The 21808-nt window shown below is 52.8% G+C and overlaps 10 protein-coding genes across 10 annotated transcripts; 5 read left to right on the top strand and 5 right to left on the bottom strand.

The window, feature by feature from the left end:
• Positions 1-125: 125 nt before the first annotated feature.
• Positions 126-929, top strand: E0L32_002817 (uncharacterized protein; the record flags this gene model as incomplete). The annotated part of the gene is made up of 1 exon (XM_031137048.1): positions 126-929. The coding sequence occupies one exon, from the start codon at positions 126-128 to the stop codon at positions 927-929; it is 804 nt and encodes a 267-aa protein (XP_030999427.1).
• A 413-nt stretch (positions 930-1342) lies between these two features.
• E0L32_002816 (uncharacterized protein) lies at positions 1343-1828 on the top strand (the record flags this gene model as incomplete). Its single annotated transcript, XM_031137047.1, has 1 exon — positions 1343-1828. One exon carries the CDS (start codon positions 1343-1345, stop codon positions 1826-1828), a length of 486 nt encoding a protein of 161 aa, XP_030999426.1.
• A 257-nt stretch (positions 1829-2085) lies between these two features.
• E0L32_002815 (uncharacterized protein) lies at positions 2086-2518 on the bottom strand (the record flags this gene model as incomplete). Its single annotated transcript, XM_031137046.1, has 2 exons — positions 2086-2255; positions 2353-2518. The coding sequence occupies 2 exons, from the start codon at positions 2516-2518 to the stop codon at positions 2086-2088; spliced, it is 336 nt and encodes a 111-aa protein (XP_030999425.1).
• Positions 2519-3715: 1197 nt separating this feature from the next.
• E0L32_002814 (uncharacterized protein) lies at positions 3716-4317 on the top strand (the record flags this gene model as incomplete). Its single annotated transcript, XM_031137045.1, has 2 exons — positions 3716-3777; positions 3855-4317. The coding sequence occupies 2 exons, from the start codon at positions 3716-3718 to the stop codon at positions 4315-4317; spliced, it is 525 nt and encodes a 174-aa protein (XP_030999424.1).
• A 2209-nt stretch (positions 4318-6526) lies between these two features.
• Positions 6527-8071, top strand: E0L32_002813 (uncharacterized protein; the record flags this gene model as incomplete). The annotated part of the gene is made up of 1 exon (XM_031137044.1): positions 6527-8071. One exon carries the CDS (start codon positions 6527-6529, stop codon positions 8069-8071), a length of 1545 nt encoding a protein of 514 aa, XP_030999423.1.
• A 903-nt stretch (positions 8072-8974) lies between these two features.
• On the top strand, positions 8975-9763 carry E0L32_002812 (uncharacterized protein; the record flags this gene model as incomplete). The annotated part of the gene is made up of 1 exon (XM_031137043.1): positions 8975-9763. The coding sequence occupies one exon, from the start codon at positions 8975-8977 to the stop codon at positions 9761-9763; it is 789 nt and encodes a 262-aa protein (XP_030999422.1).
• A 324-nt stretch (positions 9764-10087) lies between these two features.
• On the bottom strand, positions 10088-11287 carry E0L32_002811 (uncharacterized protein; the record flags this gene model as incomplete). The annotated part of the gene is made up of 1 exon (XM_031137042.1): positions 10088-11287. The coding sequence occupies one exon, from the start codon at positions 11285-11287 to the stop codon at positions 10088-10090; it is 1200 nt and encodes a 399-aa protein (XP_030999421.1).
• A 4061-nt stretch (positions 11288-15348) lies between these two features.
• Positions 15349-17724, bottom strand: E0L32_002810 (uncharacterized protein; the record flags this gene model as incomplete). Its single annotated transcript, XM_031137041.1, has 10 exons — positions 15349-15455; positions 15517-15567; positions 15622-15645; positions 15695-16121; positions 16167-16239; positions 16292-16446; positions 16511-16586; positions 16639-16792; positions 16867-17637; positions 17688-17724. 10 exons carry the CDS (start codon positions 17722-17724, stop codon positions 15349-15351), a joined length of 1875 nt encoding a protein of 624 aa, XP_030999420.1.
• Positions 17725-18827: 1103 nt separating this feature from the next.
• On the bottom strand, positions 18828-19663 carry E0L32_002809 (uncharacterized protein; the record flags this gene model as incomplete). Its single annotated transcript, XM_031137039.1, has 2 exons — positions 18828-19096; positions 19234-19663. The coding sequence occupies 2 exons, from the start codon at positions 19661-19663 to the stop codon at positions 18828-18830; spliced, it is 699 nt and encodes a 232-aa protein (XP_030999419.1).
• A 1186-nt stretch (positions 19664-20849) lies between these two features.
• E0L32_002808 (uncharacterized protein) lies at positions 20850-21484 on the bottom strand (the record flags this gene model as incomplete). The annotated part of the gene is made up of 2 exons (XM_031137038.1): positions 20850-21323; positions 21392-21484. 2 exons carry the CDS (start codon positions 21482-21484, stop codon positions 20850-20852), a joined length of 567 nt encoding a protein of 188 aa, XP_030999418.1.
• Positions 21485-21808: the final 324 nt, after the last annotated feature.

The following is a 21808-nucleotide window of genomic DNA, read 5'->3' as shown; positions in this document are numbered from 1 at the left end:
CTATTACCAAGGGCGTGTTTTCAGCTCACTTGATAAAGCCTCGAGATCCTACCATACAGTTCTTGTCCTGACCTGAACGGTCAGAGATGCTTGCTAACCTGGTAGACGCGTCTTTGTTGATCAACATGCTGTCCCACCCTGGGCTCCAGCTCCAAGTCCTCTGGGCCCAGCTCATTGCGCGGTACGGGCCATACAAGGTGGACTTCTTTGGCGGTGTGCTTGTCCAGATCTTCTCCTTTTGGATCACGTCGGCCTTTTACATTTCCCTCCCTTACCTCTTCCCGGCCTTCTCGGAGCGGCACAAGATCCAGCCGGCCCCGCGGCAGCCCACCGGCGCCGAGATCCGGCACTGCCTCGTCTACGTCCTCCGCAACGAGCTGATCACCCGGGCCATCGCCCTCGCAGGCACCCTCTCCGCCGCCGCCGGCCGCCGTCCCCCGCTCTTCCGAGTGGACCCGGCCCTGCCCGCGCCGGCCGAGTTCGCGCGGGACCTGGTCGTCTGCTGGCTGCTGCGCGAGGTGCTCTTCTACTACTCGCACCGCCTGCTGCACTCGCCGCGGCTCTACCGGGTCATTCACAAGACGCACCACCGGTTCACGGCGCCCGTGGCCCTGGCGGCGCAGTACGCGCACCCGGCCGAGCACGTCGTGGCCAACGTGCTGCCGATCGCGCTGCCGCCGGCGGCGCTGGGCGCGCACGTCCTGACGGCCTGGGCCTTTTTCGCCTGGCAGCTCGTCGAGACGGCCACGGTGCACAGCGGCTACGACTTCTTTGCCGGCGCGGCGCGCAAGCACGACGCCCACCACGAGAAGTTCAATCTGAACTACGGCGTCATTGGCATCATGGACTGGATCCACGGCACGAACGCGCTCAAGAAAAGGCGCAACGACAAGGCAAACGGAAATCTGGCGGGAGACAAGAAGGAGTAATTCCGGGAGTGTTTTTTCATATACCGCGTCACAGAAAGGAATAGGGGTTGCCACTTGTAAAAATAAGCAATCCGTTTGATGACCTACCTTGTCCATTTCGACTACATCTTAATTTAGTGAGAATTAAACTGCCCGAGTCTGAGTTGAGTGCAGCGTAGTAAGAAGGAAACGGCTCAGGTGCTCAATTGTACAGAATGCTTAGCGTCCGCCAACCGGGCCAGCCCGGACCTCACCAGCGAATTCCCGAATCAAAGTGGTTGGATTTTCCACAGCGAGAGCTACAAAGAAAATTTCTTCTACGTTGTCCACCTCAAGAGAAAAGCAGATCACAGCCAAGCCGTCCAAGAAATACTTCGCTCAGTCCAGCAATCAAACGTGATTTTGACCGCTCAATCAACACGCACACCACCACAATGACCCACGACCCCGCGGCACCCCCCGCATCTCCTCCGTCTCCGGAGCTCGCGCACGTGCAGAAGCACTGGGATGCTATCCGGCCCAACTCGCCCGTCTACGGCTTCTTCTTTGGCGACATCAAGCTCGTCTCGGCCACCAAGGACCAGGGGCGCGTCATCGCACACCTGCCGCTCGGCCCCCAGCACATCAACAGCAAGAAGATCCTGCACGGGTCCGTGTCGGCCACCCTGGTCGACTGGGCCGGCGGGATGGCCATCGCCGCGACGGGGCTCGAGCGCACCGGCGTCAGCGTGGACATTCACGTCTCGTACGTGTCGGCGGCCCGCGAGGGCGACACGCTCGAGATCGAGACGTGGGTGAGCAAGGTCGGACGGTCGCTGGCCTACACAAACGTCGAGATCAGAAAGCTGGGTGGCGCTGGCCAACAGGACAAGAAGACCGTCGTCGCGACGGGAAGCCACACAAAGTACCTCAACGTCTAGGGTCTTTAAGCAGCAATGTGTGCCCGCCCGGCATCCTGGTTGTGGGGAACTCTCAGCCGATCTCTGGGCATGTAAATGTCACCACTGGAGGCAGAACAGAACATGTCAAGCAAATTAAATGGCCAAGGATGAGAAGGAACGGCACGTATGAGTAAACGAGAAATAGACATAGAGATCATTATTCGTCATGCCTCTTCATGGCAGGCCCAAAACCTAGTCCGACCAACGCGTCCCCATCACTGAGTCTATCCCTTGCTCTACTGGCCAAACTTGTGCTCCTTGTCCTTGACGGGAAAGTCGCTACCGGTGGTCTTCTTGTACTGGTCGCGGATGTAATCGGAGATTTGCTCGTCCTTGGCTTGCTCGATGGCGCTCTCGTTGCTCTGGTCGCCCTGGCCCAGGACATGTTCTTGTACCCAGTCGACACCTGAAACGGGCAAGGGAAGAAAATAAGCAAGTCAGTCACTGCCCAAACATTATAGCAGGAGAGAAGAAATGGAAGTAGGAGGCTGGAGAAAGCTCACCCTTGTCGAGCGCGTCCTCATTCTTCTCGCTCTCTGGACCACCGCCAGCCATGCTGTTGATCTTGTCCATGAAGCCTCCTCCTCCACTGCTGCCGGAGGACTGCTGGCTCTGCTGCTGCTCGTCCTGCTTCTTATCGCCTCCCGTGAGCTTGTTGACGAAATCCATGATGGCTCTGAATCTGAATGTGGCTGAGCTGGGGTGGGGGGAATGATTCTGGCGGCTGTTGTTTGTGGTCAAGCAGATGGCAAAGTCAAAGGAGGAGGAATCTTGGATCCAGTCCAGAACACGAAGGAGTGAGCTATATAAGGGAGGGTAGGTTACGAGAAGACGGTGTCATGGTGCGTACGACAAGTGTCGTCAAGCAGGTTCGGATGTCGCACGTAACGCAAGCGCATGCAGCCAGGCCAAGTGATGTCACAGCTGAGGGTTCTATCGTCTTGGCGGGCTGCCCCTGCCCTATGATTTCCAGGCTTCTGAGCACATATGCAAGCACATATGCTGCCAGTGGAAAGGGAAATGCTTCAGGTTGTCTCCAATAGTAGCACTCTGGATCGCATATTCCCCTGGGTACTTGTACCTGTAAAGAAGAACCCCAACAACTGATGCACATGCATGTATGTATCTTACTTGAGGGGAGCAGTGGCCAGGTCGTTGATACTGGTACCTGACCGCCGATATTTCACTGATCAGCATCTTTTTAGCGGGGGCCACAGGTCCCTGAGCAGCTGAACAAGGGGCTCAGCTAGTGCAGCTCGCACGATCCATCGAGGGATCCAGCTCTGAAGCTCCCCACACACCGCAGGTGGGCTGAGCAAGTGAGGGCCAGATTAGTTGACGGACTGCCAACAGAAGTACTTGTCTATTCACCAAGCCCATCGGATTCAGGTAGTGAGATAGCCTTTTTGAGTTTTAGTTACAAGGATGTGATAAGGATATTGACTGTTAAGATTGAGGTAGCTCCTGATGAACTTCAGTCACCTATTCAGACGCCCACTTGGCTGAGCTCACTGATTTCTAGGTTGCTTAGGGTGCAGCGCCGGGAAGCAGGTGACATCAGTTGGCACATCAGGCAAGCAATGGGAACGCGGGTACCTCTCCCAGTTAGCTAAGCACGAACGGGCCATCGCAATCGTGCGGGGAAAGTCCGTCAGATCCGCCTCGGAAAACACTCGGCCTCCTTGTCTTTCATCATCCATCATCCACCATCATCGCCCTCGACCGAGCATCGCAAGCTCCCTCTGTGGACCTCTAGCGCCTCTCGGAATTACCGCATATTCCGTTACGTATCGCCAACGATCTGCGCTCCGCATCCCCAGCTCGACTTCAAGCTGTGCCTGATCAAGAAGCACATCGCAAAACACCATGGACTACGTCGAGCAGCGCATGGCCCAGGAGGCTCAGAAGCATGCCGCGAATCCGGCTTCGTATGTTACCCCCCCAGGGAACCCTTCGGAGCTCTTGCCCGTCGCGAGGTGCGGATGCTGACACTCACCTACTCCAGAACGGCCTTCCTCACCCCGCTCAACTTGTTCCTCGTCGCCGTCCTCCTCTACACTACCTATGTGATTCTTCGACCCTCACCCCCGCCCGTCTTGCCAAAAGAGGCCCCGGCCACCGTCTTTCGAACCTTTACCCCGCGAACCCTCCTTCCCTTCAACGGCGAGGACGGTGCCCCTGTGTATCTGGCCGTCCGCGGCAAGGTCTTTGACGTGACCTCGGGCCGCAACTTCTACGGACCCGGCGGTCCCTACGCCAACTTTGCAGGCCGTGACGCCTCCCGCGGCCTGGCACACCATAGCTTTGACGAAGATATGCTGACCAAGGATCTGGACGGGCCTCTGGATCCCCTCGAAGACTTGGGCAAGGACGAGCTTGAGGCCCTGCGGGACTGGGAGGAAAGGTTCAACAGCAAGTACCTGGTTGTCGGCAGGCTCCTTGCCGCGGGTGATGAGAAGGCAGCTTAGAAAACGGTTCCCCTCTCCGCAATCATGGACAATTTGACGTCCAACTGTGGCAAGGGTAGAAGAGCAGAGAGTTGTGTCAAGAATACTCAGCAGAATACTCACTCGGCCGGATTCAATTCAGATGTCTTGCTTATGCTTGCACACCGTGCTTACTATCACGGTGATCACTCCCATGATGCTTCCTGTCATCCAAGCTGCGCGTCGTATGTTCACGAGCACCAGAGGTTCCTCTTGCCAGCCTAGGTTGACGGACAGCTTTGAAGGTCAGGCGGGCAAGCGTCCGATTTATGCCAAACGCGCTTCCAAAAAGATGATACAGACAGCTGCCGCCGTCAACATCTGCTACATGGCAGATGAGACACGCCAATTCAGATGGTGTCACACTAGCTATCGAATGATCCGGGGTGCAGCGTAATGCCTCACGTGGCATCGACTGATGACGATGCATATGGCAGGCCAAAGGCCAAACCCGAGCACGGCTGGCTGGCAATTGGCTAAACCGCGATGCCGCCGTGTCAGAGTTGCCCCCCCAAAGTGCTTCAGCGCCTGTCTCAGATCTACGGTTCAGATTTTTGCCGATTTGCGGGCTTGCGCAAAGCCAAACAAGCTTCGTCTGAGCGCAAAACTTTAAAACGCTATCCCAGCCCCTGCCAGATACACCCATCCGCTTGGGCCGCCAAGACTTGCGCGTACATGCAACGCCCAGCTCTCAGCCGTGTTGGAGGAGAGCTGTCCGGATAGCTGGCAGGCCGCATGATCGATGCCTGCTGTTTGGCGGATCTTGGGCCAAGGCGAGATCGCCCTCGTCGCGGCCATACATGAACTAGATGATGCCCTGATGTCCGTTCTTGGCTCCCTTTTCAGCTTCGCCATCCTCTCATTAACCCTTCTCTTCTCTTTCATTTGTTTTGGCTTCATTAGCGTGGGATCTTCAGAGTAATTGCAGGTCAACTCTGCCCGGTCAGTTCTCTTCACATAGATCACTCATTGATCTTTTGGGCTTTGGATCTTTGAATATCATGTGGATGAGACCGACCTGAGCGACATACTTAATTCCCTACCGAGTCTAATCAGATACACCTCTCGGCATCCCGGCCAGCCAAGGCCCAGTACCTAGAACATGGGCAACAGCATATCATCACTCGTCTCTCCCGACCCGGCGAGGCCCGTCATGGGCGCGGGCGACACAGCTTCTCAGATCATGCTGGCCATCCTCTGGGTGGGCTCCATCTACGGCATCATCATGATCGGGACGACAATCGCTTTGATAGACCGGTGGAGGGGACCCCATGGGAAGCATTCGATAAATATCTGCTCAGTTATCACGGCGTTTCTTCTATCTACGGCTTGGCCTGTTGTCCTGTTCTACTTGCTATGGACCTCATAGCCCAGGGGAAGAAAGAAAGAGAGAGGGATTATTCTCGGATATCATGACGCAGCAGCTTCTGGGAAAGGCATGAAGATGGAGGCACAACGGGATAGTGGCGGGCTCAGAGCATCCTGAGAGCATGGGAATGGATGGATGGATGCTTCGGCCGTACGACACGACACTGGTTGGGTCGAGATGGTCACGATGCTTTGCTTGTCATAAAGCTGAAGGCGTCGGCTTGCTGGGCCGATAATGGGTGCCCGATCCTCTATCACCCCATCTGCCTGTCATATTATTCATGGCAGACCCAAAGACACAAAACCCATAATTGACTATTTGACGCCATCTCAAAGGTGCGGATAAGGCCACGTGAAGGCCTCCTCCATCGTCTTTTCGGTATTGAGTGATTGACTTTGATCTCCACACCTTGGAGACGCCGACCCCAAGTTGCCGGGTGTGCCCCACAACAGCCCTGGGACTGAGCAGCCGATTAGGTCTCGGGAGTCGGCCAGATGGATCTCGGGAGTCGGCCGGACTACCCGGCTTTTACGGGCACGTCGGTTCTGATCTTGACACTTTGGAGTGATGACCTCTCAGATTCCCGACACTCCGCGGTGCACGATCCTCTGTTGTCCACTTCTCCGCACCAGGAGGACATCACCCACTCTTTAGGATTCTTTAGGACTGCTGCTCACGGGGACTTTCGGTGAGTCCTAGCATATATATTCGATGCGGACATCGAAACATCCCTTCTAACCCTCCTTTATCTGCTGCAGAGCAACGCATACTACAGTGACCTGCAGAGCAATTATCCGCGACCCCTAGGCGGCAACAATCAAAATGGCCGAAAGAAAAGCACCGAATATTGTCTTCATCATGGCTGATGACCATGCAGCCAAGTCAATTTCTGCTTACGGTCACGGCATGAACTCGACGCCTCACATCGACAGGATTGCCAAGGAGGGAATGCTGTTCAACCACTGTTATGTGACAAACTCGCTTTGCACCCCGTCCCGTGCGGCCATTCTCACTGGGCAGCACAACCATGTCAACAATGTCATGACGCTGAACTCTGTCATCAACAACCGCGGCCCCAATGTCGCCAAGCAACTGCGTGCCCATGCTAATTACCAGACTGCCATGTTTGGAAAATGGCACCTGGGTGAAGGTCCAACGCATCAGCCCACCGGCTTTGACGACTGGAGTGTTATTCCAAACCAAGGGGAATACTGGGATCCCCATTTCATCAACCCGGACGAGAAGGAGATGAAGCGCGTCCCTGGCTACGTCACCGACATCATCACAGATAAATGTATACAGTTCATGGAGAACAGAGACAAGGACCGTCCCTTCTTTCTCATGTGTCACCACAAGGCACCTCACAGAGGATGGGAGTTCCATCCCCGTCACAAACATCTCTACAACGACAAAATCACCATACCAGACACATTCACGGACGATTACAAGAACAGGGCCAAGGCTGCTGCAGTCGTAAAGATGCGGGTAGCTGATGACCTGACGTATTTTGATCTTGGCCTTGCGCAGCCGCAGGGTGGCCGGGATGTCGGCGCCAAGCTCTTCGATCAAGTCTGGAGCTTCCCTCAGCGCAAAGTACCGCACCCCGAGGACGTCACCAAGATGGTTCTGCGTGACTCTGACGATGGAACCGAGTTTCGGTTTCAGACCCCCGAGGAGCTTGCTGAGTTCAAGTTTCAGCGTTACATGCAACGATATCTACGTACGATTCAATGCATCGATGATAACGTTGGCCGCATGCTTGACTGGCTTGAGCAGGAGGGCATCGCAGAAGACACGATAGTCGTGTATACCTCCGATCAGGGTTTCTTTCTAGGGGAGCATGGCTGGTGTGATAAGCGTTTCATGTATGAGGAAAGCTTCCAGATGCCATTCCTGATACGGTATCCCCGCGGGATCAAAGCCGGGAGTGTGAACAACGATATGATCCAGAACGTCGACTTTGCTCCGACATTCTGCGACCTGGCGGGCATATCTGTGCCTTCCTTCATGCAGGGTGTATCATTCCGGCCGCTACTTGAGGGCACCACTCCAGAGACTTGGGAGCAACTGGTTTTCCATAGGTACTGGATGCACAACGACGCATGCCACAACGCGTACGCGCACTATGGAGTCAGAGACCATCGGTATAAGTTGATATACTGGTACAACGACGATCTCGGTATCGAAGGCGCAATCCCCGGGGGTACTGAGCCTGAATGGGAGCTCTTCGACTGCCAGGAAGATCCACTCGAGTTGCTCAACGTCTACAATGAGCCCTCTTACAAAGATGTTGTCATCAAAATGACCCGCTTGTTGGAAAAGAAGATGATGGACATCGGCGACATACCACTGCATCCAAGATTCTAAGTCAGATAGTAGCTTAGCGTGACATTCTTCCACCGGGAAACAGAAAATAATGATTCTTTTGGAAATCATTCCACCTCATTTCTCCGTTCACACTCATGAAGAGAATGACTATCTGTCTGCGTCCGAGAAAGAAAGGGCCTTCGGTTGGTGCACTCCTATGTCCTTGAGTTATTATATAAGGATCTTACTGCTGGCTTGGGAATGGGGAAGATAACCGCACGAGGCGTGGCTTGTGACCAAGTCAATGCGGATGTCGCCCTCGTGCACGACATCTCGAAGTTCTGGGGTGTGATAGTTCCTTTCATCACGACCACTACAGACACCCGAGGTCCCAAGTACTTACTGTAGTTATTTGCAACTCTGCTTCACAAAACTAGGGTCCGAACAAAGTAGGGCTGATCATCTGCGGCAAACGGGCAATTCTGTCGGCTGTGCCCTGGTAGGAGGCGCCTTTACTTTTGTATGCGAAAGGGCAGCAGTACTAGTGTTGATGCATATTATCATATTTCCTGATGTGATGCATGGAGAAACCCTAATCTTTGCTTGGTAGGGGTTCGTTCATCTATAGGTCTCCATCCGCATCCGTAGCAGTATTAAGAAAGCATCGGACTCTAATGTATTGTACATCCTCTTCCTATTAGCACCTCGGATCTGCCTAAAGGATAAAGCAATCCGCCTGAAGTCGAGTCGATTTGTTTGTGGGGTGCATGTGGCAAGTCCCGCCCCTTACCCCAAATCACCCTCAATGCACTCCCGGCAGTTATGTATTGCATGGAGCGGGCCAGACAAGCTTTTTGTATAAGTGGCGTTTCCGCGACGATTGCTTCTTTTGCCGCGAAGAGAAGAGCTTGTTGAGCAATTCTTTGCCTACATTGCGAGGCTTCTGGCCAGCTGTCGTTCAAGATGAGAGTAACACCACTTCTGGCACAAGTCACTGCTCTGGCCATGCTCAGCGGTCATTGTGTGCTGGCCGAGTGCACCAGGGAAAGTCTGCTGTCTGAGGCGGCTGCTTACATTACAGCCCAGACCGCCGGCAAGACCGACGGATTGAAGATGTCTGCCACAAACTTCACGTACCGAGAGAACAACAAAGTCGTGGACATCAAGCGCGGGGTAATCAACCAGCCTCTCAAGATTGATCTCAACAGAAGCACCGCCGACACTGTTGCGTGCGCAAGCTACACTATGCTCATATCCACTTCTGGATCAAAGCCTTATGTGCTGGCTACACAGATTCGTCATGACGACAACGATATGAGCTCCATCGCCATGATTGATACCATTGCCGCCACAACGGGATCACTCTTTTTCAACGCCAAAAGGACCCTCAGCCTCATCCAGCAAGAAACCTGGACGCCCCTTGAAGAAAGTCAGAGGCCGAGCCGAGAGCTGTTGAAGAAAGTGGGGGACGCCTACTTGGACATGTGGACAGATAAGAACGCTGCAGATTCCATTCCGTGGGGCACACAATGCGAGCGCGTGGAGGGTTCTCAGTTAACGAAACCATGCGGTGTCTCGCTCCCGCGCGGAGGCAGTGCGAAGAACAACGGTATGCGACGGTACGTCATCGACGAAGTCATTGGGTCTGTTGATGTATTGTGTTCCTTCGACTCTCTTGGTAGTCTGCCAGACAGTCACGAGATTCGGGTGGAAGACGGCAAGGTGAAATATGTACATACTGTCACGGTTTAAACGATGGGGTCGACGGTTGTTGCGGAGGGTTATATCGAGACCAGGTGGGAGACCAGGTGTGCTGTTAGAATTCCCGATTCCCTCCCGTAAGAGAACAGCACCAAAGCCATCGCCAGCGGCAAAAGAGTGACGAGTCTAGTTTAAGTTGCAATGGAAATTTAAATTCGCTAGCCAAGGCTAATGAACTTTAGTATTTTGATATTACTTTGAATCTTCACAAAAAACAGACGATTGTCCTAGGTCTTGATGTATGCACTGTGGAAGCACTGTGGCTTCTCGGTCACCCGAAAGCCTGCTTCACTTTCTGTCCATCTCATGACGTCTTTACGCCGCAGTAAGGCTGATTTTTGGAGAAGCAGACCAGCTCCCAACCCAGTCATTCATGCTGACAGTAGCCTTGCTAGTCTCGACATCCTTGGTCTGTCCCTGGCCGAGAAGGAACTTGTTGATGTAGGAGTTGAGGTTCTCCGTGGTTGCTGAAGGAAACTGGCAATGCTGGTGGCCGCCGACAAGAGAGAAACCCATGTTGGGCCTGACTCCGAGGCCTTCATAAATCATGCGGCCTGCCTTCATGCAAGCGGTAGTGCTGACTGGTCCAAGCCAATCAATGTCATTCTCAATGACGAATAGACCGCGGGGGGCGACGAGGGCAGCCAGGAAGTGGTGATCTTCGGGAATGGAAGTTGTCTTGCTCGTGTAGCTGTTGAACTTGGGAGAGAACCAAGCATTCTCTCCAACAATCTGGCCAGCAGTCTGGATGTTCTTTCCTTTACTCTTTTCCGAATCGGAGATTCGCCAGCACGCAGCACCTCCCGAGCCGGACTCTTGAGGAATGGTCAAAGCGATGCGTTTCTCAAGAGCGCCAACCATGAATGCACCCTTGCCGTTGCGACTGCAGCCCGTGACACCGAGGCGTTTGGTGTCGATGCCGGTCTTTTCGGGTCCAAGTTGCTCGAGGCCATCGATAATACGGCCAACACACCAAGCCCAAGCAGTGGTGGCCCCGGCACTATGAGATTTGCCGTGGAGATCGAAGAACCATCCAGTTCCATGGCTTCTGGGATTCATCTGGGCAGCGCATGCATCGTTGCCAAAATTGATCCTGCCAACGCCAGCGGGTACCGGGATCGAGATGCCACCAACACCGATTATAGCAGGGCCTCCCGACGCGCCTCCGCCGCTGGGCTTGGTAATGGCAACAGAGAGTGTCTTGGTGTTGCTCCCAACCTTGATGGTCAGGCTCATACTATTTCCCGACATGGTCGCGCTAACAGACTCCGGTGCTGGCGGGTAATCACCAAGCTCATACTGCTGCATGATCTTGCTCATCTCGGCCTGGCGACACGTCCAGTCTTCGGCAGTGGTGACGGCCTTCCCGTCTGCGAATTTCCAAGGATCAGGTAGACCCTTCACATCGACAGCCGCGTAGTTGTCCGATGCCTTGCACGCATCCTGGCGTTCAAAGATATTGGCGGCTGGCAGTGCCAGGACTGGCACTGCCATAATAAACAACGAGCCAATCATATTTGTTGAAGAGGGCGGGATGACAGCTTAGGAGCTTCGGGGATATTGGGAGTGAAAAAGTGAGGATGACTTCCGGACAGTCGAGGCCGGCATTCATCGGCGTATTTATGGACATCCTAGAATGCTATACAAACGAGGATGGCCTAGAGCCAACATGGGGATCGGAGCTACTAGAGACCACCCGTGGTATAACCTGCCTTTGCCCCGTTGTTAGGCTGTCAAATGGTTGGAGTGTAACGCTATTGTTCCTGCCGTATGTACGAGTTCATACTGAATATGTGCTTCGTTTGGAATTCGGCATCTCGTATGGCTGTGGACAAGGTACTTGCTTGGCAAACCCGGTCGTAGGTTATTGAGGGGCTCTGAACATCCACAGGCCCGACGATCATATCAAAGACCGTCCAGGGGTGCAAGCCTCTGGCTAATTACTGGTTCAATAAGGGCTATGGTTTGACAAGTGGTCTGGGCACTTTGGCTGTATTGCGGCATGCTACGATGGGCTAGGTTCCATATAACAACTGACTGGCCTGTTACGGTCTGTTAAACCTGCTGTTCAGTTGATGTTGAATCGATTTAACTTTGAATCCGAGGTTTACCTAAGGCTCCTTTCTTGTATCCCGCGAAGTCCGTATATACTGGGAATGATCTGTAGCAGCACACACCCTTTTGTCGATCCAGCTGACTCTCGGGCATACACGGAGTACCTCCTTGAGATGTCCAGCCATGAGATCGGGAGTACCCTCTCCCCACTTCCCCGCAACGCCGAGAGGTTCTCCAGTGTAGCCAAGAAAGCCAAGAAGCCAAGGACCGGCAAAACTCAACCGCCAAGACATTCCTCGGGATGACTAGAAAAGGCTTTCGAGAGACGGGATTCTGGCAGAGATTGTGACTCCAGACCCATTGCCTGGTGAGCGCCAATTGCTCACCATTGCTACTGAGAGATTTGGTGGTGTTGGAGCATCCTTGGCGCCTTGTTGCAACCAGTCTGTTTGGACATTGTTAGCAAAACGTAGACTTCAAAATTCAAGAGCTTCAACAATTGAAAACTGTTGAATTATGAACTGATTTGTAGCATAATTTTAGTGTGTAAAGTACAGGTATGGTATGATAACCAGTCGCACCGAGCTGTTACTGACACGATGGTATAAATCGTTTTCGCGTCACATTGCACTTGATGCTTTTTGGAATCTGCAGAATGTAATACTGTGTGTTGATGAATGGCTTGCGGGGGTATTGGAAACTGAGTACAACATCGCTCGATGATCTCTTCTCGTTAGAATCTTTGTGTCTGCTATCATGCAGAGAATGTGTGGACCTTTGTGAGCTAGGTGAATAGGTTAGATCTGTCAAGTATCTTAAATATATTTAACCTGGTATTTGTGCTGCCTAGACCCATAATGACCTGGCATGGCATACTGCGCCCATGAACGCCCAAACGCCCCGAACAAAGCCCCTTGAACAGCGCAAGCAGGACTCCGTAAGCTTTCTCATACATACTCATAACAGCTACAGAACAGAAATGATCCTAGAACGCCTTCCCTATGCTTTCCTTCTTCTCCCACTCCACAGATACCTCATCTGTTTGCACAATCTTCCCCGGTGGAGGTTCCGGTGTGGCTGCCATCTTTCGGAACCAGTCGTCTGAATCCCGCTTGTATTTGGCCATCCATGAATGAGCCCAGCTCAGGGAAGATCTGGTCGATCTCGTCTGTGAGGATGAACGCCGCCTTGATGATATAGTTGTACTGTTCCGTCCCGTTGTCTCTCTATTCCCCGTGTACATGTTGGATCCGTGATAGAATCGAGCTGGGGCAGGCCTCAAAGGGACATCTCTGATCAGAGCGCGCAGTATTGGGATTGAGGCGGCCATTATGGTCACGGCACTTTCTGCGGTCCCAAGCGCCGACAGCATTATCCCATTAACTGTCGCCAGTCAGAAGGAAGCTTCGGGATATTCTTGAACTGCTCGTTACAACTTACAAACATCGAACTTCTTGATCGTCCCAAGCTGGGTTATCTTAACGATTGACGCAATACCCGCGCTGCGATTCTCACGTTAGGACCTATGTGTTTCTTGAAAAGATGCGGTCACTTACAAAACTCCCATGCTCATCGCAAACAAAACACCAATCTTCTCTTTTTTGTTCATCGTAAGGGACCAGATGATCTTCCAGGGTAAGACTGCAAGCACAATATCCATCGCACCGGAGTAACCTGAAGACATTCTGGTCAGTTCCGGGACCGAGTATTCTTGGTCGTCTTCCAATGACACCACGTACCAGCAGTGAGCATATTATACAATATGATGACCTCCTTCGGCCAGCACGAACCTGGAACCCACGGTTTCCATAGTTTCTCGCTTGGCGTACATTGGAGGTATGTTGAAATTGCCCCAAACGTAAGGACCACGTTGACCGAAACAATCACAAACCACACGAAGCGCTTAGTCCAGCCTTCTGATATTCGAAGAACCGTGATTGCGAACGACGTTTTGCTCCACGATGCGGCCAAGATGGAGAAGAAGCCACTGGTATTCGACACAAACCGGAACGTCGGCATGTTTTTTCGTTCGAAGTCCCATGTATGCTTCCCATAACCAATGGTGATGTTGAAGGAGATCAACGCCGTTTGCACGACCAACATTACCTAGACTCCTATCAGCCGCTGTCTAGCCACAACGCCTAGAAACATATTCTTACCCAACTCAAGATCAGGACATAATCGTCCCACCACAGTCCGCGATGTCGAAGAAATTTGCAGTATATGCGCAATCCCATAAAGCCCGCTGCTAATATTGTCAGGGACCATATCGCATAGTTGAGCTGCGGTCCAAAGTCGTCATGTGGAAATTTGCTGTAATCAATGGACCAGCCTTTCCAAATCCCCGGTGGTCCTGGCCTAGATCCATTGAGCGCCGAACCTGCCGACTGTGTTTTGTTGAACAGAAACGGAAAGGTATCTGTGTCGTCCATTGCCCCGTCCTGAGAGTATGAAAAAAGAGTGTGAGTCGATGATGCAGTCTGTAGAAGTGGTCATCGACCATTAAGTTGGCACGTAGCTGGCGCGACGTGGCTACCGTTTGGGAACCGCAACATGAATTCCGGGAAACCAACACCGAGAGAACAGAACAGATGAAGAAAGACTTCTTCCGAAGTCGAGCGGGGAGGGGAAGGCCATGCGATATATCGGACGGCTCGGCATCGCTGCATTTGAACGTGGCAATCCAGGAATTTCCAGTTGTCTCGCTCATCTGCAACTCATCAGCCTGAAGAGAGAGACGCTAGACGATGTCGATCTGGAGTGTCGAACCAGACTCTGGGCGCACAGTCGATGGTGCAGAGGCCAAAGCGCAGAGGCCCGGGCAGAGCCGTGCTCCTTGGCGGGATGCGACAGGCCCGCGTAGAAATCGAGATACGGGCACTTGATGAACCGTGGCAGTCCCGAATGGACGCGCGACCGTGGTTGTCCTGTCGAGCACCAAATTCATGGCTTGGGTGCTTGACAAATTTCTGAGGGCATGGGTCCGGCACGACCTGCGTCGCAGATCCGCATTGAGGCAGTCGGGGTTTGATGTCTCACAATGCGCCACAGACCACCCAGCTTCATGCCCAGGTTTTCTCCGCGCTCCGGCATGGCCCATGAGGCTGATCATTAGCTGTTTGTAAACCTTGCACGCCTTCCATTTCGGCAGTGGCCTAAAACAGACTGCTAGAATTTATCATGCTTTCCAGAGTGTCCTGTCCGTCTTTGATGATGTTGGACAAAACTCCAGGTGAAGCTCCTGGATGCGCAGGGTCGCGTATTGGCAAATTTGCAGGTGCTCGGATCTATCTAAACACACTAAGCAAGAAACTGGAGTTTACCTAATTATCTTGCTATGTTGCTCACTACAAAGCCCTGCTTCCTGGCGGTGCTGGAGGGCTGCATGTACTGACTTTGTCACCAAGAGCGCTGATCATTCGCCCCAGTTTTAGCTTTTGATCGATACAACATGTTCAGTTGGCTATGCCACAATGACTCATTTATTGTGATTGACTATCTCTACGAGTTGTAGTATTTCATTATAGGGCAGGTCTCATGTCCTCATGAATGATAGTCCATGTCCCATCCTTGGGGAAACCGGGCGTCTCCTCTTGACAGCCTTGCCACCCCGCTGTCATGAATGAAACTGAGCAGATCATTTAGTAGAGTATGAGTTAATGATGCGGGAGAATAGCACTGAAACTTACTTGCGTAGAGAAAGGCTGCATTTCCCGGGATAAACGGTGGAGGTGTCTGACCTGCGGGACATGTTAGAAACTGTTACGGTGCAATGAGAGAATAGGTAGACTGACCACCATCAGACCGTGAGGCAAAACCTAATCACGATTCACAGTCAGTAGCCTAACTTATTAGTGAATTTAGGACAGAGATGAGACTTGCCGGCATCATCGAATGACCAGTACTCATATTGCGTCAGGAGCTTGATCGCTCGTTCTGGGTTTCCAATCTTGGCTGAGTTGATTGCAAATACTGGGCGGCCCCAACCAGTGATTTTCTCGTCATGCCAGACCTCCATGACACGGTCTGCTGTTTTCTGCGCTATCTTGGGGTCGACCACTGGGGTATCTGGGAGAATACCTCGCAGCATGATGACGCTACGTGGGTCCTTGATCAGCTTTGCGTCGTTCCACCAGGAACTGTCGAGACCCTCGTATACGGTGTAAAGACCATCATCAGCGATAGGAGGGGGCGCCATATCTCGCGAAACTCGCAGCCATTGTTCCGGAATAGGCTGACCAAGGCGTTTCTTCCACTCAGAGGCAATGTCGAGACCATATTTCCAATACGCAACCTAAAAAGAAGACTTTAGTTTGAGCTTCCAGATGTCCGCTCACACGTGGTGAGAACATGCCTCGTATCCCAGATTAAGGCTTTCCTTTACTGGAGTGTTTTCCGTGACACCTATCGCTCTTTGGATCATTAGCTTCCCAGATACGATTTCACGATTTGGACAATACTTACGGTGGTCCGAGGTCGTAGTGTCCAGAAGTCTCGTTTCTCCATGCATACGATGCCATGTAATCGGCCGCCGCTGTCAAGACCTTATCCCATCTTTGCAGTGTAGTGATGCCCGGAGAAGCTTGATAGGACAGCTCCGCGAGGTACATGGTGTGTGGCTACCAGGGCCATGTTAGCGGACGAAAGAAATGCCTCTGTCGGCTGTGTGTAGGCCAGGCCTACCTGTTGCCAATTCAAGAATGCATTAATGCCACCAGGTGAGCTATGCTTGGTCACCAATTCCGTCATTTTGGGCCACCTGTTTGAGCCATTAGCATGCCGACTACTGTTACAGAGAGGAACCGACGAACCTCGCACCGCTCCAGCCCATATATGTAGCTCTTTCGGTGGATGAAGGAAGCATCGACTCGTACAAGGATGGGAATATTCTATTGAAGTATCTCTCACGACCCCATGTAGACCAATGAGCGTGGTGCCAAACTAGCATTTCCATGTGAAATTTCCCTGCAGTCACATTAGCCCGCCAACAAGGATATCGGATACCCAAGTGCCTGAAGAGAATAGGGTCATGCACATACCGTACCAGCCATTATTCATGAGGCCGCTCTCCTGCGGTGACTGACCTGTCGCAGCACTGTTCACTCGCACATGATACTGCGAGAGGATGATACGCCGTTGCAGCTCGTCCGCGTTGGGGTTTGTTGATGATCTCAAGTCGATGAACCCGCCATCAGTCCAGTAGTCATTCCAAGCGAGAGAATTGCGCTTCTGAATATCCCTCGGCAGGTCTGCTATCCTCTTATCTGGGGAATATTGAGCGGTGAAGCTCATCTTGGTACTTGTAGATACTGGCGAAAGCATGAATCGATGAGCGGCGAGATCACTAGTACCGTGATACTTGCTCGCAGAGAGCTGGAGACGGGCTTCTGCTGGCCAGCGGAGGTTGACGTGATAGCTTGTGGCTGGGAGCCGATGTAGGATATGCGCTCTATCACCGGACCGACATCCTCTGCTTAGGCTAGTTGTATGGTTGGATGGGAAGTCGTAGGACCCGACAAAGACCTCGAATTTGTACTTTGTGGTATGTACCGGAGGATAAGGGAAGTCGAAGTAAACACTGAGTGCCCCCGATTTGACAAGGTCAGACTCAACCTGGAAAGCCACAGAGTCCGAGTCAAAATCGCCTTGCGTGACAACTTTCACATCCTTTCCGTCAACTTTGAACGATGATGTTATTATGCCATTCCACACATCAAGCTCCTGGTGAGGTTCAGATATCTGTGAAAGTGAAATCGTGTCGTTGTTGAAGAGTAAGCCAATCCGGCCCAGGTTAATGCGATTGGGGTTCCCTATCAACCATTGCGTAACGTTTGGGAGGTTCTTATCCGTATCATCATACGAGACATTTCTTCCATGGGTGAGGTAAGGGACGCCATGATAATCACTTAGTTGTTCACTGGTGGATGGCCATTAGAACCCGAGCAACGTGGATGAACACATTCTTGGATAAACCCACCCGTTACTGGGCAAGGAGTCGTTGTGCCAAGCCCAGCTCGAAAGAGTATTGAATGGCAGAAATGTCTATCAGGACACACAAGAAACGGAGTTAGTCTCGACACCACAGTATTCCAGACACCTTAAAGTGATTCAGGCCTAGGCCTGATATACCTGCATGCCCGTGTTGTCAACATTGAACGCGAAGTTGCCGTTTCCCACTTGTAGAGGTGTCGACATGTTGGTGACTAGCTCTCTCCGGACGACATTATACTGTGACACTACTCGCTGCCTGAGTGACACCAGTGAGCGTGAGCGAATATCATACCAGGAACTGTATACGTATCCACTGTGGATGTATGCGAAACCATACCTATCGATCTGGCCAGCGATTGGACTGGCGAGGAGTGCCACACACCAAAAGAAAGCGGAGGCCATTATCTTGCTAGATGTTGACTAGCTGGATCTTTGCTGTGCTCTTACGATAGAGTATGGAAGCCAGCTCCTTCGACACGTCTTTTATGTGCCTTGAGCGAGGACGCCGGCCGCTTTCTCCCGGCCGTGATCGACATGGTTCCTAGAACCAAAGAGGACGAAGCTATCCAAGACGGAAAGGCGCCTGGCGCAGGCCGCTTCCAATTGACCCGAGAGAAAGACTAGAGACAGTCCTGACCACGGACTCTACCCCGGGAATTTTCCCGAGCATCATCGCCTGTGGGTCAGAACCGTGTCTGTCGGGGAAGAGACAGGTGAACCTCCGCTCCCACCCCCGCACTTCGGAAATTCGGTAGACCAGTGCTCTTGTAAGATTTGGGCAGCCACTCCGCACATTGCCAAGCAAGAGGGGGAGCATCACATGGGTTCATGGGGTGTTGATTTCTACCTCTACCTCTACCTCTACCAGGAGCAGTCCACTCCGCAAAGCTTCGTCATTACTAGCATGATCGCTATCCTTGAAGGCGATGAATGAGGAACCTATTAAATCTACTAGAATTGCTGCCGAAGAGCGAGCGATAAAAGCAAGCCAAGATCGTTTCCGGGCTAGTCACACTCGCCAAACTGAGGTTGGCATCTGACGATCGAGGAGCAGAACTGTGAATCGTTCCCACAGTACCCAAATTGAGAGCAGCATCGTCCAAAGGTCGACCCGATACAGGTGACCCCGTTTCCGCAAGTGCCATCCGTGCTTGACCGCATCCCGGCTGGGATGCTGGGGGACGGGCCCGCTGTAGAAGTGGGCGAGGTTGGCGTGGGTGTGGTTGGTGAAGTAGTAGGCGGCCTTGTCGTGGTTGGTGGTGCCGATGATCCAGGCGGCTGTCCTTGTCCGCAATTGCCAAACTCAGATTGGCAGCCAGTGTCGCAGAATTCCGTGCCAGAGCCGCACCAGAAGAATTGTGAACAGCAGCTGCCAAAGCGGGAGCCGACGCAACCTGTGGTATTGCCACACATACCGTTTTGACTGATCGTCAATCCGGTAGGCACGGGGGCCGATGTGGTGGGCGTGGTTGGTCTGGTGGTTGGCGGAGTCGTCGGCCGTGTTGTTGTGGGAGGCGTGGTTGTGGGCGGCGCCGCTCCGCCGCCGCAGTTGGCTCCGCAACATCCGAATTGAGTTTGGCAGCCGACAATTGCAAGACAGAATTGGTCGCCCTCACCGCAGTAGCCGAACTGGGAGCAGCAGAGGTTGTCTGGGCACCGGGCATTGCCGCCGTCCTGGCCGCAGCGACCGCTCCCTTGCCGTCGTCCGAGTGCGTTGGCCATCTCAAACTCCAGCTGATTGATGCCCATCTCCAGGTTGACAGCATTGTCGCTGGAGGCTGCCGCACAACGGGTAAGCCCCGAGAAGCCGAGGCCGACAGCCAGGCTGAGTCGCGCCCACCGCATATTGCTTGATTCTTCAAGGTCTGAGCGAGCCGACAAAAAGCATGCAAAACTAGGAAGCTGTGCCCTCCGATTTCATGAATCACGAGGCATGCGGCCAGAGAGAAATCTTCTTGAAAGATCTGCAGGGCTGGAACGGCAGCATGCATCGGAATATAAAGAGACCATGAAATCGGCCTCATCCAATTTGGGCCCAGGCACCGAGCAGAGCCCGATATTGGCTCAATATCGATCCATTCACTGGGTAAGCAACCACCACCAGCACACTGAACAGGCCTCAATATCCCACCCAAAGCCGGAAGTTCGGCCGCGGAGTGTCGTCAACAAGGTCAGCCCAGGCAGAATGGAGAGGATTCCTTGAGATTAATCCATAGATTACTACGGAGAAGATCTCAAGCAAAACCCCCAACCAAGGCTAAATTCTCATCTTCGGTTACTGTAATGAGGTGTCCGCTTGGCACCGGAATGCCGGTCCTCGGGGGGCATTGATAAGGTGATATCTCAATGTTGGCTGAAGAGTAAGGTAACACTAACCTGCGCGAGTCTGAAAGCCTTCAAGCACAGATGAGGTGACAATGACCATTTGAAACTTTCGCTGGAGCATCCACCTACTACGTCGCTTTGCTTAGGGTGCTTTTTGAGCGGCCCTGGGGGCTTCACTCGGTGTAATTAGCCATTTTGCCTGGTTGCGACCACGGAGGGGGCGAGCCGTTTACCAGTCTTGCCATATGTAATGAGACTCAAGGCATGACAGGGATAATATCTTCCTATCTTCTCTCATCACCTTCGCACGCCGGCGTACGTGCAATGATGCAGTGCTGCTAAGTGTCTTGGGGATCACTTGGGCAACAGCGTGCATGTGTGTGCATTGAGATGCTCATTTTTCATCAATGTAAACACCAACCTCGGGCTAAATTAATATTTCGGCCCCGGGAAGCCAAGAAACCCCCCTTACCGATCCTTTCGGATAATATCCGATGCTTGGAGCTCGGTTTGCCCCCCAGTTCAAGCAAAAGGAAGGGGAAGGGGGGTTTGATTCCCCCGCTGAGGAGGCCTCGCGTAGCACATGGTCTGCAGCATGACGACGAAAGCAATTTCGGGAGCAAGCGGTATTCCGCACTGATTTCAAAACAAAAGTGAATTCTCAGAAGGTTCTATGCCTTCCAAGAACTTCTCCCGCGGCAATACGTTATTCCCAGTTTTGCTGGATCACATCCACGATAACTCCATGGTCCTCATGCTGTTTCAGACCGCTCACAACGACAACGGCCGCGACTCCCTCAACTCCACGTACGCGGATAGGGATGCCGCCCCCATGGATTGCATACTCGTTGGTCTGTTCGGGGTTGATTCCATACTTGGCCCGGAACGCATCCTCGTCACCATCGAACTTGCAGTGCATCAACCAGGTGCTGCAGCCGAAGCGGAGCACGGTGTTCCTCTTTCGGCGTACCCAGACTTCGTTGTCAGGTGATGTTCCAGCACCGGTCACGCAATGGAAGAGTAGTTGGCTAGTGTTGGCAGTTGCGATGGAAATGACCGTGGGCTTCTCGGCTGCCAGTGGAGCCAGCCTTGCATGAAGTAGATGGCCCAAATGCCATGCGTCATCCACGGTAAACGAGTCCAGGGTAAACGAATCACACTGCTCCTTGACTTCTTCCGCCTAGCGAGGCACAAGGTTCAGCGGTCAGTGTGTGAGGTTCCATGTCTGGACTTGGGTGATTTGCTTACATTCGTCGGGGGCGATGGGATGGGTCTAGGCGACTGGGTAGGAGACGTTCCTTCGACGCCGCTATCACGGCGATGCCAGACTTTAAGAGCCATTATGAAGACAAGAGAACGTGCGCCTCCAGAGAATTCGAGAACTTGTACAACAAAATCGTTTGTGAATGCTCGCTTGGCCCTGCTTCGATGGTTTTTTTCTCTCTCAGAGTGGAGTCTAGAGGTGACTCTAGCAACCCCACATCGAGGTCGCGGTATGACGAATAGTCATTGACGATTCACGAAGGCTAGGGCTGCTATTTTTGCCGGACGCTTACGATGAGTACAAGAAAACAAAGCTTTTAGTCTGCAAGTTGCAGCTAAGCTTGACTGTCGCCCATAGCCTGTCTAGGAGAGTGGATGAGGTCATCTTCGTGCAGGATTCGC

Source organism: Thyridium curvatum, assembly GCF_004353045.1.
Source record: "Thyridium curvatum strain D216 chromosome Unknown NODE_12_length_601061_cov_81.036774, whole genome shotgun sequence".
Taxonomy (NCBI): Eukaryota; Fungi; Ascomycota; class Sordariomycetes; order Thyridiales; family Thyridiaceae; genus Thyridium; species Thyridium curvatum.
This window is presented reverse-complemented; position numbering and strand designations above follow the sequence as displayed.